The 23067-nt window shown below is 41.5% G+C and overlaps 3 protein-coding genes across 4 annotated transcripts; 1 reads left to right on the forward strand and 2 right to left on the reverse strand.

The window, feature by feature from the left end:
- Positions 1 to 7666: 7666 nt before the first annotated feature.
- phax (phosphorylated adaptor for RNA export) lies at positions 7667 to 10819 on the reverse strand. 2 transcript variants are annotated; one of them, XM_046378449.1, is made up of 2 exons: positions 10698 to 10819; positions 7667 to 9317 (listed from the first exon to the last, which is right to left on the reverse strand). In XM_046378449.1, the coding sequence occupies exon 2, from the start codon at positions 9308 to 9310 to the stop codon at positions 8093 to 8095; it is 1218 nt and encodes a 405-aa protein (XP_046234405.1). In that variant the 5' UTR covers positions 9311 to 9317; positions 10698 to 10819; the 3' UTR covers positions 7667 to 8092. The 2 variants fall into 2 exon arrangements, with proteins under 2 accessions (XP_046234405.1, XP_046234404.1); XM_046378448.1 differs by lacking the exon at positions 10698 to 10819 and adding an exon at positions 9497 to 9671.
- pmpcb (peptidase, mitochondrial processing subunit beta) lies at positions 10303 to 16579 on the forward strand. Its single transcript, XM_046378446.1, has 13 exons — positions 10303 to 10463; positions 10793 to 10930; positions 11511 to 11597; positions 11809 to 11938; positions 12207 to 12405; positions 12560 to 12639; positions 12787 to 12899; positions 13393 to 13536; positions 13826 to 13986; positions 14111 to 14196; positions 14284 to 14372; positions 14892 to 14967; positions 16375 to 16579. The coding sequence occupies exons 1-13, from the start codon at positions 10380 to 10382 to the stop codon at positions 16437 to 16439; spliced, it is 1452 nt and encodes a 483-aa protein (XP_046234402.1). The 5' UTR covers positions 10303 to 10379; the 3' UTR covers positions 16440 to 16579.
- Positions 16506 to 23061, reverse strand: dnajc2 (DnaJ (Hsp40) homolog, subfamily C, member 2). Its single transcript, XM_046378445.1, has 16 exons — positions 22749 to 23061; positions 21378 to 21568; positions 20798 to 20873; positions 20606 to 20704; positions 20280 to 20502; positions 20036 to 20101; positions 19839 to 19930; positions 19435 to 19556; positions 19068 to 19217; positions 18879 to 18967; positions 18674 to 18743; positions 18395 to 18579; positions 17652 to 17752; positions 17222 to 17332; positions 16911 to 17071; positions 16506 to 16662 (listed from the first exon to the last, which is right to left on the reverse strand). Exons 1-16 carry the CDS (start codon positions 22801 to 22803, stop codon positions 16594 to 16596), a joined length of 1860 nt encoding a protein of 619 aa, XP_046234401.1. The 5' UTR covers positions 22804 to 23061; the 3' UTR covers positions 16506 to 16593.
- Positions 23062 to 23067: the final 6 nt, after the last annotated feature.

A 23067-nucleotide genomic window follows, 5' to 3' on the forward strand; every position in this document is an offset into this window, starting at 1 on the left:
ATAAAACAACAAAGAGGACCCCTGCAGCTGTCAACACAAAATTCTCTCCAGTGTGCTCATCTCTGTCATGTCCTGTCCACATGTCCAGTCTGCTAAAATGGAGGAGGAGGTGGTTTCACTTTTGGGAAGTTCTCACATGGTTAACAACTGGCTGGTGAACAGCATTTAGCCACTACAAAGTCAGATATTACTCCCAGGAGTTGATGGGGACCAAAACGGAGCTAAAAGAACACTGTATTACTCCAAATAATTGCTTATGTTGTGCTTTGTCTGCTGAATGTAAGAGTGTGTAAAGTTTGTTCTGCTACCCGCAAGATGCCCAAAAATCTAAATAACTAGTAGCTACTGCTGCTTCAAGAAATTATAATTTCAGATTTGTAAACATTGATGGTAATATTGTATATCATGAAAATAAGACAGCTTGTTGAGCTGGCTTATGGCTGGGGAGTTTTTTATTATTATTGTTGATACAGCTAGGCACTCTTTGTGCTAAACCAGGCTATTTCTGTCAGCCTATTTCTTTAGGCTCCAATTGTCCTGAAATTCAGACTAAGATGTGGTTTCCGTTTCACTTTATCACCCATGAAACAGTCCAGAACTTTTCTTCTCCATGCCTTCTCACAGTATGTGTTAGCAGCAACTTATATTCTCAGTGATGTGAGTGACAGATGTGCGACATGTGCAGTGCATAAAGCATTACAGGGCCATGATGGGAACAAAGTAATCCTAGTGGTCTGTGAGTCTGAACGATTACACACTGGTGGGCATAATAGAAGCCCATTATCTGAGGGCCAGAGAGGAATGACAGGGGTGGCGAAGTCACCCGACAGATTAATGAGATTGCCATCCAGTTCCAGGACACCGCAGCTTGGTCCAAGCCAAATCATTTAGCAGAGAGCGACCTATAAAGAGAGATGTCAGTGGACTGGAGGGGGGGGAGACCTCACAACAATACGTTGATATGATTTCAACACATCTAAGCACAACATGTAGATACTGTGAGATACTGTGGGTACTCTTATCACATAGAAAATTGGAAAATAGATTGGCCACACATTTTCTAGATTAATTGTTTTTACATTATCTTAGCCTACTGTTTTTTAATCCATTTCATTACAAATCAGATCAATGTAGTTCTTTTTTCAGAAAATCCCTTGGGATACCCTGGCGTCTTCTATTCTAAATTGTCCATAGAAGTGATTGTGAGTGTGAATGGCTGTTTGTCCCTATATGTCAGCCCTGTGATTAAGTGGCGACTTGTCCAAGGTGTACCCTGCCTCTCAATTCTTAGGTGAAAATCATCTTGCTGAGACTTGAAATGTGCTTCTGATACGTAATCCATCACAGTGATCGTTTGTTCTAAGTTTATGTGGCAGTTTAGGTGGTGAATTTGTTGATTCCAAAAGTTTTTCAGGTTGGCGCGTTTTAGCGCTGATCTAAAATTTGTGAAATGGTGTGTCTGAAACCAAGAATGCTTTCTTGGACAGCATGAAAAGGATAATAGTAATTTAATTGCTATCTTGGCTTACGACAGTTACTAAGAATTAATATTAGGCACATGAGCTAGACAGTGCAAAATTATTTGTTATGATAAAGTCAGGCCCTGTGATTGAATGGCAACCAGTCCAGGGTGCACCCAGTGTCTCGACCACTGTCAGCAGGAATAGGCTCCACCCCCCCCCCCCCACAACCCTGCACAGATAAGCAGTATAGATATTGGACGGTTGGATGGATGAATGGATGGATGAATGGATGGATGATATAGTCATAGGCGGTGCTATTAAGAGGAAGCTTAGTTTGCCCCAGATTCCCAGTGTTTTTTGAAAATGAACTTTTGACATAAACATGTTTTGTTTTTTTGTTTGTTTTTTGTTGGGGGGAGTAATTCTACTGGCAAACATTGCTAATTTCAAGATTTTTTTATTTTGAATAATTGTATATTGTAACCTAAGCAACCGGCATCATTTCTTTACATAGATCACAAGCAAAGCTTCTCTCTCTGAACCATCTCTGACTGAAGCTAACAGTAAAAAATCAAGGCCCACTGCAGAACTGTTTTTGTTGCGAATCCTTCTGGAATCACAGTGCTGCCGAGGGGTAGTGACTTCTCATGGCCACCTATTCTGTCAGCTGATCTGACACTGCTGTGGATAATTTGTGCATTTCAGAAAAACAAATTATTAGTTTTATTATTGCTGTTATAATAATAATAATTATAATAATGATGATGATGATGATAATGAAAGAGTTAGGGTTTTATTTCAAAAAGACGCATAATCCCATTTTAGAATACTACAGTGCAGTCTTGTTCTTCTTCTCTTATTGAAAGAACATTTGTTTTCATACAGAGAAATTTTTCACAGATAGTCTCTTGTAGTTATCCAATCATATTTTATTATATACTTTTCCTTTTGTGGGATGTTTTCTTTGATATGAAAAAAAATATTAATAAAATATAAAATATACCACATCCAATGTAAATGTAAATTCAGCAGTTTTAATCACTCTTTCTCGTAGTCCGTTCGGATGTGTAGAGCAGCACACAACATTAATGAATACTAGATCCTGACTATTCCTATCAGCGTGTCAAGAGATTAAAATAATTAATGAAGTTAAGCTGCTGTCCCTCTTGCTAAACGCACCACCTTATCATCGTACAGAAGGAAACATCCACTCCCAGACAAGACGTCGGTGCTCATGGCAGGACTGGATGTAAACATTAATGGCATCCTGCTCAGCTGAGCTGTAGTGTTAGCTCGCTTAGTTAGTTTGGCTGAGTAGCATGAGTAGATGCACTCTTCCTTCTGCGAGATGATACTTTGCTCAATAACAATACAGGTAAGGGCTTCTTACCTTTAAGTCATTTTGCTGAGTACTGGTGTGAATGCATGTTAAGCTTGCAGCTAAGAAGAAGAAGCATTCACTCATTATCATAACTGCCAAACTAAAAATACATCAAACTCTTCATTTGTTATGTTCATATTTAGATTTTAGATCTTTTGCAGAGACACTACAGAATTATCTTTAATTCACCAGATAGGCAACTACAATCAGAACAATCTTTGCCTCGCCACAGAGGGATCATGTACAGTACAAGAAAAGTACAATAAAGTACTTTTATTACCTGCACTTGTATATTGTTTTAGGTTTTTTTTTGTTGCTGTTGTTGTTGCTTTTGTGAGTGCCACACAATTCTGTCACTATCCAAATTATTTCTGAATCACTTTTGTGATCATGTTTGAAGAAGAAAGATGGACACTGCATATTGTTTTGTTGAAAGATTTATTGATATTTCAGCTCATGTAATAGGTTCTGTTATTTTCAGAAAGGAAGCTATAAATTTTGCATTATTGTTCCCCCCCTTTCTTTTATTTCTGGCCACTATGATCAATTTCATGCTCGGGTTGAAAGGATGGCTCTTAATTTGATCGGAATGTGTGGATTTCTTATCGGGCCATGATGTCGTGTCATGCTTCGTTTGATTGGATTGTCATTGCACTCGGGCTGCTGCATTACTACAATGCAAAATAGACATTTTTTAAAAGAGCTTTGGATTTGTCCTGCACGTACAAGAACTAACAACACGTCCAATAAGGTTATACAGTCGACCATTTCCAACAAGCACTTGAGCTAACATTGTAACTTAAGGAAAACTTTGACAGGAAGTTTAGTTGTGTGCAGAATATTGTCCAGTAACACTCAGGGAAGCGTGGGACAGCCTTTGGACTAAAGTGACATCATCTTCGTAGCTGATGCGCATTATGAGCGTCATCCATCATCTCTTATCTCCTCCCATCTGGGTCACCTTTGTTTCGGTGAAAGTGATGAGTCACTGCCTGTTCTCAGTAGGCCTCTCATGATGTTATCCAACTCACCTTTCCTGCTGTTCTTCCTTCCATTCGTTGAAGCTCAGGGAACACGTTCCTGTGAGAGAAAGACACATTGAAAATTACAACCTCTCCCTGCCATTGCCTAATTGTGGTGGTTGCATTCTCACTGTCAGCACCTCTAAGATTAGCTCAGATGGGTCAGCGGGGGTGCCTCGATAAACTTGGATTGCATTTTACTTCTGCTTGTGTGATCATTATGAGAGAAACAATTCTTTGAGCGGCTTCCTCTGATTTCCTGATTTCTGACATAGCAGGCGGCGAGCCATTCATCCATGGCACCGCTCAATGATGTGGACACATCTCAAAGAGCATATGCTGAAAGAGATGTGGTGTCTGTCAAAATAATGCCAATCCTCTGCGCAAAACACACACACACATCCATTTTATTTGCTTGAGAGATTTTTGTTGACAGCCTCTCTGAAAGCTAACATCATGCAGCAGCAGTGCCCCCCTCCCCCCATTTGTCCAAAGATACAAGTCTTTCAACTCTGGTCCCGTTTGATCCCGTCGAAATAAGAAACAGCGTGTTGTATCCAGGCAACAAGTTGGTTGCCAGGTGACAGATACAGAGGTCCTGAGACCAGAGACTGCGTGCAACAATTTCAGATGAATAAGACAAGGCAGAACATCAGCCACCTCCTACAGCTCGCACATTTCTTTGATAATCCCACTTTGATCGCCTTTACCGTTAATGCAAACAATACACATCTGTTGGTCATTATATGAGCAGTGAACTCCCTCCTTCTTCAGTAGCAACAAACTGATCTCCGCACCTCTCGCAAACCTTAATCAGCTTGCCTAATTGCCACGTGGAGTCATGATGTACACACTGACGGCCTATCAGAGAAGGCATATCCAGCAGCAAATATGAAAACAGCCATAAGTGGCGGATTATCAAACGTGTTTCTGCCACAATGCTGGGCCTTTCATGTGGCAGCCATGAACAGAGATAATGATCATTTCCAAGGCGCTTCAGCTGACAAATGCACTGCCACCATTAAGGCTTTCATTCTCCCTGGGAGGTGTGTGGGGCGACTGTATACTTTGATTCTGATGCAGCTGCTTTAGCAGGGGGCATCTGTTTACTGAGGTCTGTAGCTCAAGTAAAAACTCTGATTTATGAGGCAAATATTGGATGGCAAATTATGCCTGTAGATTGATCCTGATGTACACGGGACATAAAAGTTGCACTAATCCATATTTTATATGTTGACAAAGGATCAAATAAGCATGTGTAATGTGAAAGACATACCTCATAGTGATGAAATACTAGATAACAGTAGAGAAACACCTGACCTTAGTTCCCCTAAAGTCTGTGAACCATTTCAGCCTGTTTTAGCTCATTCTTTTGATTCATATTGGCCTGTTTCCTTTGCATTCATCAAACCTGCTTTCAGAGGCAGCTGCTTTAAGAAAAGAAAACTGAGATAAACCCAATGTATCCCAGATGTCCAGCACAAAAGAAAAAGTGGGGGGGGAACAAAGTTAGCAACTAGCTGGTGAAAAACATTTAGCAGCATCAAACATTTAGCAGCCTAAATCCCAGACAGTTTTCTCCACAGTTGGTTGACATCAAGACAAAGCTAAATGGAGAATCAGATCACCAGAAACTCCAAACGAATGTTTCGCTCTGTCTTCTGGATGTGTAAACTGGCAGCTATTGACTAACACTTTAGCATATAAGGCAATTCCTTGCATCTAAGTAGGAAAAAAATGTTGCTGCAGCTTTGAATATTACCTGCTTTTTATCAGTTAGAAAACTATATTTTACAGGTCTGTAAGTTCCTAATATTTTCCTATTACGTTTGGAGTAAAACCCATACAGTTTCCCACTAATTACAGGTGACAGTGTTTAATAAGTTCCAGTTAAATGCTTAAACTACTGCAGACCCTACTGCAGAGTCTTTTGGCCAGTGCTCACACAAATACAAATGAACACGCGTAAGGAATGTTAGTTAATGTTAATAAATAAATATTTGATGGAGTTTAATTTCAATTTTAATGAAGCAGTTCTTACAGTGAAATTCCTCTGGAAATCTAGAATTGTTTAGGAAATCGGTACCAGTTTAACTCATATATTAGGTCTGTAAGCTTAAGGGTTTTTTTTTTTTTCAGTTTTGTGGTGAAACTAATATGAATATATATTTTTTCAAACAGAATGCAGGTTTTCAGACTTCAGGCCTTGCTAACTCTGAACGCATTTCAGATGTTCTCAAGGACAAAACACTCGTATGGAACTTGCTTGCTTTATAAAGTAAGTGTAAAGTTCATAATAATAATAATGATAATAATCAGAGCCTTGCTGCCACCTACTGGCTGTATATGGTTCATACAAATAAATACATTAGAAGGATGGAGACAAGAAACAAAACTGACATTCATCTCATGTCCTCTAGCAAAGCAGCTTTCCTGAACAGAACAGTGAAGGTTTATTACAGCTCATTAGCGTGTCTGAACTCTATTATGAACTGATACATCTGATTGGTGCAGAGACTGAGCTGCAGATGTGGATGTCTCCGCCTAACTATGTATTAATATACTGTATGTGTATTCTTATACTGTAGTTTGATTGCATGACAGACTTTGTCACCACCAGTTTGCCTTTAAAAAAAAAACAATTTCTGTGTTGATTGACACAATTATTTACACAAAACATATGCAATGACCTCAAGTAGTGTCTCTCTAAACGCAAGTCTTGGTTTCATGTGCCCATTTCTCTTTTCACCCCACCCATAAATAAAATGAACTGCGACTGAGTCCATGACCCAGTTACTCTTAAGGTCTTCATGGGGAGTATTTCTTTATGTGGGTAATGCAAAATACCCAGGACATTGTAATCTGATACTTTTTGCATTCCCAGTACTCTGTTTGCTGGCACCAAGACTATATTATTATCTATTTTAAGATCTGCATCTTTCTCAGTTCTATTTCTGTATTTCTTAAGTAAGTTTGTTGTTTATGGTCCCTATTTGGTTTAAATCCTGGGTCAGAGGATTTTCTTCTTCATATTTAAGTACATTTTGGATACTGTTTGTGTTCGCCATCTAGTGGACAAACACTACTAAAACTGTCCAAACTACCGGTACTAAGTATTTGTCTTTTCTGTTTTTCTGGTGCAGCGGTTCACAAGTAAAGATGGCCTGAGGTTCACCACCTTGTCAAACACATGACTGTATAAAGCTCAGAGAATCAGTGAATTCCCTCTCCCCTCCCTGGACTGTACCCACCAAGTAAACCACTTGTTTGACTTGCGGCCCTCTGCGAACCGACACAGATCACCCAAAACAGACTCATAGATTCAACCAGTTGTTTTTCCTTAACAGCTATACGCATCATGAACAGACTTAAATAAAAATGAATGTTTCCTTTCTACTACTGTTATTCATGTGCAATACCTTTGTTTTGAACTCACTATTTATTAAAATGTGAACATGCATTGATGAATGTGCGGAGAATGTGTTTTTAACTTGCTGCACCACATTAGAGCGGCACTCAAAATCTCATTTTTATGCTTTTTCTTAACTGAGATGACAATAAGGGCTGTCCTAAAGGATCTTACTACATGGGCTCAGGAACACTTTGTAAAACTGTGCTAGCTGTGGTTTGTTTACAAATTATATTAATGTTTTACACAGCATCCAGACCGTGTTAGACTCGTCGCTATACAAATAAACAGATTCCTGACCAGCTGTTTGATACAAAAAAAAGTCTTTTAGTTTTCTTGTAGTGAGCAGCAACTCAACAATTCAAATTCAATGCACACCAACTACTGCAAGTTTACAGTAAGTTATTTTATTGCATGTAATTTCAACTTTATTTATATTGCAGATACAGTCACACAAATTAAATTAATAAATCAAGACCTCATTATCTTATAATGAAAATTATAAGAAAACAAAGTTACTGTATTTTAAAATCAACAAGAGTGTTTCACTGTTACTCCAATAAGTTGCAACAACTTGCTTAAGTTTTTTGATCATTATGATTGAAGTCTACAACAAAAACAGCATATTAGTTAACATAAGTTCTCCTTTTTAACCTTTAAGGTAAAAAACAAAAAACAAAACACAAATTCAAAAAGCACACTTGGGCGTGATCCTGTACTCAGTAGAGACAGTATTTATACAGTGTCTTAAGCCTTTTGTTTTAATTTCAATACAAAATGTCCTGTCCAGGTCAAACCTCCCGGAGTTCAACAGCCCTCAGAAGACCTCGAGGTCTGCAGAGTTGTATACCACTGCTGTCTCCTCAATGCCCACAGCAGCTTCCTCCTGAGTCTCCTCTTCTTCTTCTTCTGCAGCCTCCTCCAGTGACTCCAAGGCCTCATTGGTATCACTGGCAAAAGTCTCTCTGGAGACATCATCGTGCTCCTGCAGGTTCAGCGTGCCAATGGCCTGCTTCATCCTCTTGGCCAACAAGTGCCGCCTCCTCTTCTGGGCAGTCTTCTTGATCTTGTACTCCTTCTGTTGTTCCTCTGAGAATATTTTCCTGACCTGAGCCTTGGTGATGCTGGGTGTGTTCTTCAGCAGGTTGATATACACACCGCCAGGTGTTCGTCGCCTGCTGCCGTCTATTGTGTACACGCCGCCAGTCTCCTCTAGTGTAACAGTCTCTCCGAGTAATTCTATGGCTTTTTTCTTCCCAATGACTTCAACAATGCGCACTATCAGGTCTTTTTTAGGCTCTTGCAGCCTGTGTGCTATCTCGTCTGCCACCTTATCCTCAGGATCGTCCTCTGTGATCTCATACCGGCCCTTGATATCCATCTCCGCTCTGGGGCCAAGTCTCTCTCTCACTGACCTCTTCCTCTTTGCATCACCCCCTGCCCTCTCCTCACTGTCTCTCTCCTTCATGTATTCCTCCAGCTCGGCATCCAGCATGCTCACTTCGCCTTTATCCTTCTGGTTCTCCATCTCTCTCTCCTTCTCCATTATCTTACGAGCCAGTACATAGTTATAAGTCTCCACATTTCTACTGGACATGCTAACTTCACCCTCCATACCAAATACGCCCAGCTCTGCAGCTACGGCATCCTGGCACTGCTCCTGGACAACAGAGCCCCAGATATTGTTCACTTTGCGGCCTCCCGGTGCGCTGAAAGCGGGTGTGGGAGTCGGCCCTAGCCGGGTGTTGCAGGCCGGCGGCTGGGGAGCGTTAGACACTTTCTGGCGCTTCCGCCGCCAAACAGCCGCCTCCTCGTCAGACGACTCACTGTCGCTGGAGTCCACCGTCCTGGCAGCGCTGCGGTAGGCGGTAGCAGAGGTCTGGGCAGCGGCTCTGTTGTGGAAGGACTGGTCGCTAAAAGCTGGAAGAGCCTGTGATTGAGTGTGTGCTGCTGCTGCGGTTCCCATCTCAGTATCTGAGCTGGAGATTTCTCCATCTTCCAGGTCTCCGTCCATTAGAGCTCCACCATCCGCCATTTCTTGTCTGGAAATCACACCAAAGATAATGGCTGTTGACTGGTGTTTTAATGTATCAGCTAAAGTTGGCCGGTCATTAGCGACAATAGCTAACTCTACACCATTAGCAGCTAACTGTATGACAGAACTTGATATTAAACCTGGCAGTGAAACAAACAATCCTGTGTTAAAACTGAAATGACTTACCTTCAGATATAGGACACAGATGCCAATATTCTGTCCTGCATGGAATATTATTTTAGCTTTACTTGGCTACGAAGCTTACTATGAACTATCGTAATGAGAGTGTCAATAGGCACAACTTGCTTGAGACCTATGGAAGAAAATTCGCGCTAAGCTAAAGCCAGACTTCCGCCCTCCAAGTGTGAAACCTTTTCAAAATAAACGTGACCACGTAAGGGGAAAAATGGGAAATTCAATAACAGTTTTCCTCATATAATACTGAGCAAAACCAAACCCCAACAAAGTATAATCAATATAATGAATATAGGTTTAAATAAAAGTCTTGACAAGTTCTACTAAGTAGGCTCACTAGTCATTTACTCATGTAGCAATGCAGAACATTTTATTGCCCGCTTGCTTTTCAAATTTGAATGTTGAGTAAAGTAATTTAGAAATCAAGCAAAATGCTTTTCATTGCTGTGGACTACAAAATAATTTGACAATATCACAACACTATCTTTCAATACAACATTGATGTATTTAACTAATAAATTAAATATTTAAGAGGATGGAAGAGGACGAGTTAATATTTGACTTTCAATACAATATTGAAAGTTAATGCAAACATCTTGTACAGCTGTGAGAATGGAAAATAAGCAAAGTGTAATGAATAACAGCAAGTATCCAGCCATCCATCCACCTTAGATCTTTTTCTTCCACTTTTATTTCAGGTTTGCCGTTATGCGTTCTGTTTATATTGGCTTTGGTAGGAGCGTATTAATAGTCTTGAAAAGTTTTAGTATGGTTTCGTTTTTATTTAATAAAATCCTGTCGCCATCCCCGGCGGATGTTGCATACTGATTGCGTCAGTGAAAATTGCACATGCGCTGTATGACATATAAACATCATGGCGGCGTCCTTACAGCGTCTCACATTTGCTGGGCGATATCTGCTACAAAGACATTTATTGAAGACAAATTCTTTAAGCAGGGTAAGAAAAATATGTTTACATTAATGTTTTGATATAACTCTTCCTTAACTGTTCCTTGACAATTATCAGTGTACAGTCCAACTGCGGAAAACCTATCCGTGTGGCGTGTCATGCTCACTGTTTGGTAACTAGCTGATAGGTGCGACGTGCTTGGCTGTTCCAAAATGTATTCCTGAAGCAGTGTTTGAAAGTTTCGCCCGTGTAATAAAGTAAAACAGTCGATGACATAGTTACATTCATCCTGTGTGGTGACTCGTAACAGCTCTCGCCTCGCTGTCCTGAGTTTGTAGCATCATCATGGCTAATTCCTGTCTGTGGTCCACCTGCAGCTCGCAGCAGGCCCGCACAGACTCTTGGCTACGCAGGCTGCTCAGCAGGTGGCTTTAAATGTTCCTGAAACCAAAGTGACCGCTTTAGAAAATGGGCTTCGGGTGGCTTCTGAGGACTCTGGACTTACCACCTGCACAGTAAGTTTACAATTACCTAAACTAAACGCGCAGCATACAGACACTTCCTTTTTATTTACTCCATCTCCTTTGACGTATTTACAATAATAACTCAGAATAGAAGAATAAAATGGCATCTCGTCGTTGTTGTCACACTGCTTAGTATTTGGGTCTTGTATCTTTGACGGTATTTTACAGAGAAACACGATGACCCTCTCTATCCAGACCTGTAATAGAAAAATGAAAGACAAAACCTTCCTTATAATCCCATGCAGTCATGCAGTGAGGTGTGTGTGTTTTTACATGTTTAGTGATCTGGTCAGGTAGCTGAGCAGAGTAAGGAGAATGCCATGTGGTGAAGGAAATGAAAAGGACAGAGGGTTAATGTTATGGTCGTGATGTAACAACAGTAACATAATAATGAGGTGAGTGTGTGCCGTGAGATGCCACTCAAATTGAGAAAGTACATGTCAAGGGTTTAATCCAGTGACTTTAGCTCAGTCGGTAGAGAAGAAAGCCTCACCTTGGATATTTGATGTTCTATAGAGTGTTAGCACAGTTTGAGCGGAGAGTGTGAATATTCATTTCTGACTTCTTCCAGGTGGGCCTCTGGATAGATGCCGGCAGTCGCTACGAAAACGAGAGAAATAATGGCACAGCACATTTCCTGGAACATATGGCATTTAAGGTGAGATGGTAACAGTGTGACAAAGATTTTATTCCAAAAAAGTGGATTTACTGGTTTGTCTTCTAATGCGTCTTATCTTTACAAAGACCGTTTATTCTCCAGAGTGATGTAATGCAAAATAATTGCATGAATGTTATATGCGATCAAAAGAAATAGTATGATGTAAAACATAATGTTGAGGTTCGTTCACTTGCGCGTATGTGTGTGACAGGGCACCAGGAAGCGCTCCCAGCTGGATCTGGAGTTGGAGATCGAGAACATGGGGGCACACCTGAACGCCTACACGTCCCGAGAGCAAACTGTGTACTATGCCAAAGCTTTCTCTAAAGATCTTCCGCGAGGTATAGTACAGCAGGGAATAGGCAATGTGTGTAACAGTGAGCTTATCTGCAAGTCCTGGTGAATTAATAAAAATGTCTTCAGTTATTTTATCTGGAGTCAATTTATTTGGATGGAGTAAAGTGAGGTTTTTTTCCTAAATAAAAACACTTGTTTAAATGTTTTCAAGAAGTCCAACATTTTAAGTTGATAACATTTTAAGAAACAGCTTAGTACACCAAATTCAGACTTGTCTCATAGTTCCATTTATGCAAATAAAATCCTATGCAGCTGTGGAGATCCTGGCTGACATCATCCAGAACAGCACACTGGGCGAGGCAGAGATTGAGAGAGAGCGAGGGGTGATCCTCAGAGAGATGCAGGAAGTTGAGACCAATCTGCAGGAAGTGGTCTTCGATTATCTGCATGCTACCGCGTACCGGTCTACAGCTCTGGGCAGGACCATCTTGGGCCCCACCGAGAATATTAAGTAAGACCAAACGTTCGTTTTAAATGCTCTGCTCTATGAAAATATCTGATCATGATGTGGTTGATGTAGTGCTCTCACATGCTTCTGTTTTAGTCAAACCTGCTGTCTTGTACACCTGTTTCTTGTGCCATAAGTCACTTGTATTTGATTGCAGGACGATCAACAGAGGAGACCTGGTGGAGTACATCACTACTCACTACAAAGGCCCCAGAATAGTTCTGGCAGCTGCTGGAGGTCAGAGCTCTTTACCTCCACTGTTTTTAAAATAAAGTCATTTGATATTATTGTTGAGCCTGCGTGAACCCAAAGTCATGAATTTGTACACATGAAATGTGAGGATGTTCTGACCTGCCGGACATTCTGTTGTGTGTTTTTGATCAGGAGTTGCACACGATGAGCTCATTGATTTGGCCAAGTATCATTTTGGAAAGCTTCTTGGCAGATATAAAGGTGAAGCCCCAGCACTTCCTCCATGTCACTTCACAGGAAGTGAGGTAAGGTTGCAGGATAATCCACACTGTTGTTGTTGTAGCCAATTTAGATTTGTGTATGTTTGTGTGTATGAATGTAGGTGTGTGGTTGGTGAGGCGCTATGGTTGCTATAGGTTACCTGCACACCTGTGGGCATAGGAGGTAATCAGACATAGGTTAGATAAGGGAGACGCAGCTAAGCAGTCAGGAGGGGAATGAGGATCAGGGGAAGCCACACCGTTTTTCAACCATGCCTGTGTATGTGTGTGTGTGACGTCGGAATGGGGTTTGTGTCACAAGCTTAGTATTTTTATCTTTTTGTACGAGCTCGCTTTGTAGCTAGAGTGCCACTGTAGCTAGGATCCAGTACTCAGATGATCAGAATCATTCTTTTATTTGTCCAGTTGCCTATAATATAAATTCATTCATTCATTCTGGTTATTTTCAAGTAGCACAGTCTTGACTGGCTGACAGAGGAGAAATCATACCAGTGAATGTGTCATGCTGTCGCTTCAGATCCGTGTGCGTGACGACAAGATGCCCCTGGCTCACATCGCCATCGCAGTGGAAGCAGTGGGGTGGTCACACCCCGACACCATCCCCCTCATGGTGGCAAACACGCTGATTGGAAACTGGGATCGTTCGTTTGGTGGAGGTGTGGTGAGTACTGCTGAAACCTCCAACTCCCAGCTCCCCCCCCTCATACTCACACACTTATTACACAGGACACATTTTTTTTTATCTCAGTATAAAAACTTTTGTTTTTTGTGAATACAAATTCATTTAGACCCATTTGCTCTTTGGTTCACTACTTCTTGTTGAATTTGCCACATGCCATTAAAATAAACAAACTGGATACTTTAAAAGTGTATTTGTCAACAGACGCAACACAGTAGTTTGTACATGGCAATGAAAGGCACCTCACGTCTCCCATCTTGTACGTCATCAGAATCTGTCCAGCAAACTGGCTCAGATGGCTTGTCAGGGAAACCTTTGCCACAGCTTCCAGTCCTTCAACACCTGCTACACAGACACTGGCCTGTGGGGGCTGTACATGGTGTGTGAGCCCGGCACCATCAACGACATGATGCACTTCACTCAGATGGAATGGTGAGCACACACACACTTACAGACATACTGTAGAAATGGCAAATTTGTTGCAGTCTGCTCATTGGTCCAAATATAGAATCAAAGATCTGGTGGATTGATGAGTCTCATTTCATCCCCTGTCAAGGATGTCTCTTTGCACGAGTGTGACGGACAGCGAGGTGGCACGGGCCAAAAACCTGCTCAAGACAAACATGCTCCTGCATCTGGACGGTAAGCGAGCGTCACGACAGGCCTAATCGATGGACTCGGAAGCACAATGTGGCGCTTTTTACTGACTCGATTATCTGCTGTCCCCAGGATCCACCCCGATCTGCGAGGACATCGGCAGGCAGATGTTGTGCTATGGTCGCAGGATCCCCCTGCATGAGCTGGAGGCCAGAATTGATGTGAGTGGATATAGTCAGATGACCCCCACTTTTCTAAATTAAAGGCTTTTGAGCAGAATTCTAAGAGCTGCAGAATGCTCTGTCACTTCCCTGATGGTTAACTTCTGATCTTGTTAAGTATTGTTCCTCAGATAGAGAGAGCTCCAGACAGGTGAGGGAGGCTAATGTGGAGGCTTGCAATTTTGCCAAAATATTTCAGGCCTTTTAGAAACCCATGATATAGAACTATTCTTTCTAGAAGGTGCTAAATCTTTATTGATGACTTTCTTGCTCCATCTGTAATGAACAGATGAACCCTTACTAATAAAATCAACTGATTAATAGGAATGATCATCACTTAACTTAATAAGATCCCGTTTCAGTGAGAAATGTATCATAAAAGTAGGAAATATGCACTTGTACGATGCCTTTGTTCCAGTTGATGAACTTAATAGGTTTTTATGGCGGAAAGGAAATCGGGATATGAAGGTATGAAAGATGTCATAATGTTTTTGTTTTTTTTCTCCTTCCCCTCAACAGGCTATCGATGCTAAGACCATCAAAGATGTGTGCACCAAATACATCTTCAACAAGGCTCCTGCCATCGCAGCTGTTGGTGTGTTGCAGATTTTTCTAAATGGCTCACAATTTGTTATTAGCTGACTGTCCCTGAGCTCATGGAGTTATCAGAGCTCAAATTTGACTTTTGACATTTTCTGTGGGTGGAGGAAATATCCTGCCACTGAGCTGATTTTCTCCTGCTTTCTCAGGGACAAGATGCTCAGTTCTGCTTTCAGGCTTTCATATAACCTGGCCTCAATGTCCAAATATTGTCTGTTAGCAGTGGCTCCTATGGCAAGGCTATAGAAGTCAGTTCATTCACCTACCATGAGAACACAGGTCTCAGATCAAAGCTCATTCCATAACAACCCAAACAAGTAGCAATCTCTAGACCTGATTGAGTAAATAATAATAGTAGTAATAATAATAATAAATTGTTCTATTTATGAACAATACATGCTTTTGAGAACTCTTTTTTTTTTCTAAAAAATAAACTAAAGACAATATCTGGAGTTGGATCATGGCCAGGAAGTACAGTTCAAGGAATAGTTAACCCCAAATCAAATTTGATCACTTTTGAAAAAAGGAAATACTCAGCAGCAATGTCTCTTTTCTAGAAATCAGGACCTGGTTACTCAACATAGTCCACAGACCTTGATGTGAGCAGTTACATGCAGGACCTACTTTCTTTCCAAATCCCCACACACAAGGAAGCCTTCATCTATTCATGGATGAGAAGCAAGCAAGCTTGCCAGCTCAGCCAAGGAGGATGCCATTAATGTTTACATCCTGCCCCGTCACGAGCCTCTTGTCCACAAGTAGATGCACGTTTCCTTCCCTGCGGTGACACGGTGTATTTTGGTAGAAAGAAATAGTTCATACATGAAACTACTCAGAACAAGGTCTGCATTATCTTGAGTGACCAGGTCATGATTTCTGGTAAATGTTCAGGTAAGAGGAAAAAAAAAAAAACTAATTTTGGTTTTGGGGTGAACTATGCCTTTAATGCCACATGAAGAAACAGCTATTTTTTAATTCAAGAGGACACTTGATCCTTTCATGTAACTATATGTATAGGATGATAACATTCTGCAGTTGCTCTGAATGGATTTAAAGGAAAACTTAACTCTGTGTTTTTGTTTGTAGCTCCAGCAGCTGGTTCTATTGGTTATCATTTAGTAAAGAGAGTTCAGGTTGTAAACAAGCGGACAGATTTTGCCAGATCAAATCACAATAATGCTGCTAATCCCTCCTTTTTTTTTCCCCCCTGAAAACCGTGGTAGGTAGAGTTTGAGGGAAGCCAGTGTGTTCTTTGCACTAAGTTTGACTATAGTGTTAACCAATAGAAACAAAGGTACGAGCTACAAAAATGAAATCCATGCTGTAATGAAATGCAGTTTTCACTTTAAAGCAGTACAATACAGCCTGACATTAAATCCATCTTGTTTTTTTTTTGTCTCAGGTCCAATTGAACAGCTACCAGACTACAAGCAGATCTGCAGTGGAATGTTCTGGGTGAGGAGCTGAAGTGAGCAGCTCTGATTAAACTGTACAGCACATCAGCAAATATAGTATTTAAGACTTTTCTGTAGCTTTTTTTTCCTCCTGTAACTTTTATTATAAAATAAAGACCAACACAATAATGTTAAAATAACACAGATACTATTCTTTGTGGTTCTTGTCATTTTTTACTCTTGGCTGCCACTTGTTCCTGTGCAGCTTTCTTGGCTTTAACCATCTCCACCAGCTCCTGTAAGAGAGAACAAGGAAACATCAGGTTAGAATGTTTTGAAGTTTGTGGTGCTGCTCAAATGCACCATCTTACACACAGGAGACATTCTGAATGTTTAGTCTGCACTGATTTATATGAATGGGGTAGACAAAATATTAGAAACACCTCAGTACACTATCACTTCAGTGTAACAGGTTTAACTAGGTCGACCTAATAAACTGACAACTGAAGGTTCCTGATGCCTTGAAACCAGCACATCATCTTACCTTGTACCTCTTCATACAGTCTTTCTTGCTTCGACCTGGGACGGCAGCAGCGATCTTCTCCCAGCGCTCAGGTGTGCTCACTGGGTAGGTCTTCAGGGCTTGTTCCAGAAGTTTCTGCTCCTCTGTGGTCCAGGCGGCAGTGTTGCCATCACTACCAGAGGCTGAGACACACAGGGGGTCAATGAGTCACACTGTTAGGCAGAGCCTTTGTCGTTTTTGAGCGATGTTCCTGCTTCCGATGTGCAGATTAAGGAATCATCTTCCAGATAAAGATACAAACTGACAACAGCTGTAACGCTAAGCACACTCACCATCAAATCTCTCTGAGGGCATAGCATTGTCTATAGAGGGCGCCACTGAGGTGTGTTCCTTCTTGAATTTCTCAAAGGCTTTTCTGTTGATCTCATCTTTCTGTAGGGGGTCTGTGCAGATGATGAAAGGGTAAGAAACAGCATGCAAAATAGTCTGCTGCCATAAAAACATAATTTCAGTTTTCCAGTTATAAAAATAATTATATCACTCAGTATTCTGTTGACTTGCAAGAGGGAAAACTGCAATGGCAGTTCAGAAATATATGTAAATATATATATGTATATGTTTTAATCAAGTAATATCTCATACATAGATGTTCATTAGCATTAATAAGCAGAAGTATATTGAAATAACTTCATCTATGTATTGTGACTGTTAATGGGACTGAAGACTGCAGCAGGTTGTGTAAATCATTGTTTCTAAGCTCACCTAGCCGTTGTAGATTCTTTGCTTTGTTGATGACATCTTTGGCAGTCCTCTTCATTCCACTGGTGGAGTGTATGTTCATGTAGTTGGCAATAACTTCCCACCTGGAAGGGGGGGGGGGGGGAAACAAACATATATTGATTTTTTCTTCATGCTAAGCTAAATGGACTGGAAAGCAGGGCTGTGCCATCATGGAGGGGGCAAAAAAAATTTTGAATGTCAAGAAAGAGCTTTAGAATCAAATACAGCAAAAACAAAAAAAAAAACACAAGTTTGGGTTACATCACGGGACAAAGAGTGCACAGAGAAGGGAGCAGAAATGCAAACATCTTTTTTTGCGTTAGAGAATAAGCTCAGTGACTAAAAGAGACACATGGTGCAACAACAATCACCTGAAGCTCAAATATCATCAAAACCAAGAAGCCTGTGGTAAAAATTATTTCTACACGAAACTGCTCACAAGATGTGTGGATTATCTTGGTTCTTTGAACACCACAAGTGATGTGCCATCTAGGGTCCATTATATTTCTGCAAAAGCAAGTATCTCTATAGCTGATACCTCAAAAACTCAGCTACTCACACCAAAACAATCTAGATGGATATATGGACATAAACTCTACCTAAAGCATATCTTTCCACTTGAAGTGAATTTTCTTCCATTTTACAGCCACTGTGTATTGGGGTCAACCAAAACATGGGTGACCTACATTTAATACTGCGCCTGAACGCATCGCGTGAGCGTCTACCTTGCGTTGGTTCCAGCAGGGAACAGGTTGACGGCTTTGATAAGCAGCTGGAGGTCGTCCTCGTTCCAGCCCTTACCCACGGCGCCTCCTCCTCCTCCGCTGGCCTGGTCGGCACTGCGAGCCGCCTGCCTCGCCTGGACCTCCGCCTCCCTCTCCCTCTGCAGCTGGGCGTTCACCTCCTGCACCTGAAGGGAAGAGCACCAACATGTTTGTGCACTCGAGAGGACATCAGCTGAAGAGGGGCATGTGCGAGGTCTCATGGTGGTTGTGCCTTTGTACCTGCTTCTCCACGGCTGCCTTACTGTCCTCTTTGGAGCCCGAGGCCAGGATTTCATTCAGGGACTGCAGGCTGGAACCAGACATGAAAAACTGTTACACACCTGCTCAGTGCCCCCTCCCCGAAAGCAGTGTAAGACTTGGAAGATCTTAGCCTTTAGAATCATTACAGCGTTAAATTCATCCAAGTGGATCTTGTGGACTGTACCTTGTCAGCTCCAGCCGATCGCACAGCTTCTCCACCTCCTCCATCATTTTCACACTGTCAGCTTCATTGTCAGCAAAGTAATTCCAGTTCTGTGGAGTGAGGAAGAATGTGGAGACAGAACACATTAACCAAAGCACTGTAACTGATGAATGCGGGCTTCAAGGTTTGAGTGCTTCTACGAGAACGAACCTTGCAGGTAGTCCTGAGTTTCTGCCTCTCCTTCTTAATAGCCTTCTTCTGAATCTCCTTCTCTTTCTTGGCCTGCAGGGCTGCCTGCTTGGCCTCCTCTTCCTCCTTCTCCTTCGCCAAGCGAGCTGTCTCAAGCTCCGCCTGCCGGGCCTGCAAAACACCCAGAAAACTGATTGGTGAACATTTGCCAGAGTGACGACATCATTTCAAGTCACCCGAAGCGAAACCCTGACCCGGTCTGACATACTTTATTGTATGTTAAGCAGGTTATGCCTTTATTTCATTTAGCACATCACAGTAATTCCAATAGCTCATAAGGACCAATTAAGAAGGTCAAGTTAATGTTAAGTTAATGAATGACACCTACTCGCTCCTTCTCCTCCTGCTCTCTCTTCTTGGCGTCGGCTTTAGCCTTCTTCTCAGACTCCTTCCTGGCTTTTTCTTCTTCTTTGAATTTCTTTATCCTAGGGTCACAGGTGTAAGCAGTATCTGCAGCAGTGAAGCAATAAAACCGCTTCAGTGTCCGATGATACAGGATTTTACATAAAGATACCATTTCTAAAATGCTCCAAGTATATGTGCAAAAGAAAGTCTTTATATTATCACATATTAGACAACATATATGTGTAATAGGCCAATATCTGCCAATATTACTGGCTGAGTGATGCATCAGTCTGACTCTTTTTTCAGCAGATATCTCCCACAGATAGCTCTCTGATATTTTTAGTTGTTCCATTCATCTTGTGCTGTGTGCTGGCTCTGGGACTGTACCAACTAGTGTTCGTATTCTGTTCATCTCCTCCTTCTTCCTCTGAGCTCTGGAAGCTCGATTCTGCTTTTCAATCCATCTCCTCTCATCTCGACTGCAAGGGAGAGTTCAAACATGTCGATCAGAGATTCTCTAGTTAGAAGACGGGACCCGAACTGTGCTTCTGCTCAATGGACTGCTGTGACACATGCTAGCTTACCATTCAGCCTTTTCCTTTTCCTCTTCATCCAAGTAGGAGAATTCCCTCCATGAGTCAAAGTTGTACCTTTAACAGAAACAGAAGTCCAAGTTAAAGCACATTCTCTTTGACCTGTATTTTAGACACAGCTAAATGTCATCGTTCTGTTCTGGCATCAACCAATCACTGACATTTGTTTTCAATCAAATAAACATTTCTTGATAGGAAGAAATGAAAAAAAACCCAACAACAATCAACTACTCACCAAAAAGAGTAAAAACTGTCAACTTCTTCAAAAGAGGACTCCATGGTGCCAAGTTTGGGCACGTGCTTTTTGGAAGACCATCTGGCATTTCGCTCAAAAACGGGCGCGAACACCTCAAAAAAGTTTTCTTTGCCCTCGCCCTTTGAAGGCACAGCGTTGTCGAAGGTGGGATCTACACTGTCGAAGGCTCTCCTCTTCACAGGGTCCGACAGGACTTCTATAGCTGAGGTCCAATGACCAGCGGATGACAGTTACAGTAAGTTCAGGAGTTGCTTCTGAAATAACAACAACTGATGCTAATAACAATTAAAAGCAATATTGCTTACCTTTCGTTATACAGGTGAAGTAGTCGTTGTCTCCCTCTACAATCTGCTCTCCTGCAGCTTTCCTCTTGTCAGGATGGTGCTTCAACACAATCGCTTTGTCTGTCGAGAGGCAGCAGAGAATGTGATTGAAATAGGCTACTTCCACCAACCAGACAAGAGATCCATAAGAACAGGGGGATGAGGCATACTCACGGGCAGCTTTGATTTGCTTCTGTGTGGCTTTGTACCTAAAGTGTGGGAGCCCGAGGACAGCATAGTGATCTTGATTCTGACAAACAAATAACAGGTTAGTGAAGAGTTCAAATGACAAACTGATGTCTCACATTCTCTAATTATACTCTGAGTAGTCCTCAACCTCCGATCCCAAAAAAAGCTGGGACGTCATGTAATATGTAAATAAAAACAATAAATTCTTCATCCCATCCTTTCTTGTGAACGACCAAGCCTTTACACGAAGTCTCTTTCATACCCAATCAAGATACTGTCATCTGTTACCAATGAACCTGTTTACCTGTGGGATGAGCCAAACAGGTGTTCTTAGAGCCGTACACAACTTTCCCAATTTCCTGTTGCTCCTGTCCCAACTAATTTTATAGACTATATAATGAAATATAAATGATCAACAGCAAAATCTGGAGAAAAATAATCCTGGCATCCGAACCGCACTGCGAAATTAAAAACCAGACGTTTGGTGAGCGTCTCCTGCACCAGCATCACCTCTGATAAAGAAGCGGAAAGTCGTGCAACAACCTTTTCTCATTCTGACTGATACCTTCCAGTCTTTGGGATCAAGTGTTCGGAGCATCGCGTACTCCTCCAGCTGAAACTCCTCATCCTCTGACTCCTCTGAGGACTCCTCTTCCTCCTCTAGCTCTTGGAAGGAGGTAGATGTGCTCCTGTTCCTCCTCTTCATGTAGGCCTCGAACCATCTGCCCACCGGCTCCACCTGCACCTGCACAGAGGCTACGAAGGGATAAAGCGGTGAGAAAACCTACTGTTTCTCATCAGAGTATTGAGCCTGACTGAAATTTTCAATGCTTGACAACTTTGCACAAACTTTTTTTTGTTGTTTTTTTTTTTTTTTTACATAAATACACAATGATCCATTAAAAGAGTGCTTTTAAAAAACTGTGACTGAGTACACACTGAATGGGACATTTGAAAAATAAAACTGTGTTCTCTGGAAAACAAACTAATGGCAAAGCTGTTCCTAAAAGATGTTATCTTGGCATTTCTCTAATGCAATGTCATCTTTATTTCCTGTGTGATCTGCTGAGGTTTGGCACTATCAGCTGTTGCAGACCCCAGTGCAATGAAGGCATAATTAATAGCTTTTAATAATGCTAGGAGCACCCAAACTCTTTCGTACACGACTTTGACTACAAGCCAGATTTTCCTTTCCGGGTGAACACATTATTTTTCTTCTATCTTCATGGTTGTCAAAACAGCTGTCCAGATATGTGTGTCTCCAAATATATTAGTTTACAAGAAAAGCTCAACGTGAATCTTCATTTTATGAGACACACTTTGACATTTACTCTGTAATGACTTGCTTAGAAAACTTCTTGGACAAGATTCTTTCTCTTGACTTTGAACACTATAGTTAAGTGACACTAAGCTCTGGTGATGCATTTGAGGCGGCAACAGTTAATAATGGCATTCTTCTACAAGCTGCACCAAAAATATCTGGATGAAATGTTCCCATTTGAGGTAACCGGGAATGAACGTTTTACTATAGTTTGGTGATACTTTAAAACTCCAGCTGCTTTTGTCGTCATAGAAAATGATGACAGCTACAGACGGTACAACAGGTGTCCAGAGCGCCTGACATGTAAGAGCGTTTTAAATATCAAGATATGCCAACTAGCAAGTGTTCAGATATGACAAGAGCTCTAATAAATCACTGCAGCAAGTGCAACCATGAGTGGGCAGCAGTTCACTTTCATTGTGCAACACTGGACACAACACAGCTGGAATAAAGCCAATACAAATTATTAAGAATAAAGATACTCTACAATTAGCTAATATTAGAGTAGTCTTTGCTGTCTGCCTTTTAGCTGCATGCTAACGACTACAGCAACAGTCTTCATGTACCATTGGTAGCTTCGCTAGCTACCTCCCTCTGGCCTCTTTCAGTGCTTACCGGCAGCGGCTGCAAAGACAATCGTTTCATCACCGTCCAGCGCTTCTAACAACATCTTAGAATGGGTTTCACGAACATTCAGGTGCCGAAATTATGAACTGACAGTTTTCTAAAGTGCTAAAGTTTATGGCCCGCTCATTAACACACCACATGGGCCTCCCTTTCTAAGTGCCAATCCGTAAGGAAGCCCTGCTGTCACGCCGTTAACCACTCCGTGTTATGATTACGCTTCCTTGCGATAGTTCCACAGTTACGAAAGGAGTTTTGTTAAGAAGTGTCTCTTCGCTGAAAATCCATAAATATTGACTGAGAATTTCCA

The sequence above is a fragment of the Scatophagus argus genome, chromosome 22 (genome assembly GCF_020382885.2).
Source record: "Scatophagus argus isolate fScaArg1 chromosome 22, fScaArg1.pri, whole genome shotgun sequence".
NCBI classification, from domain to species: domain Eukaryota; kingdom Metazoa; phylum Chordata; class Actinopteri; family Scatophagidae; genus Scatophagus; species Scatophagus argus.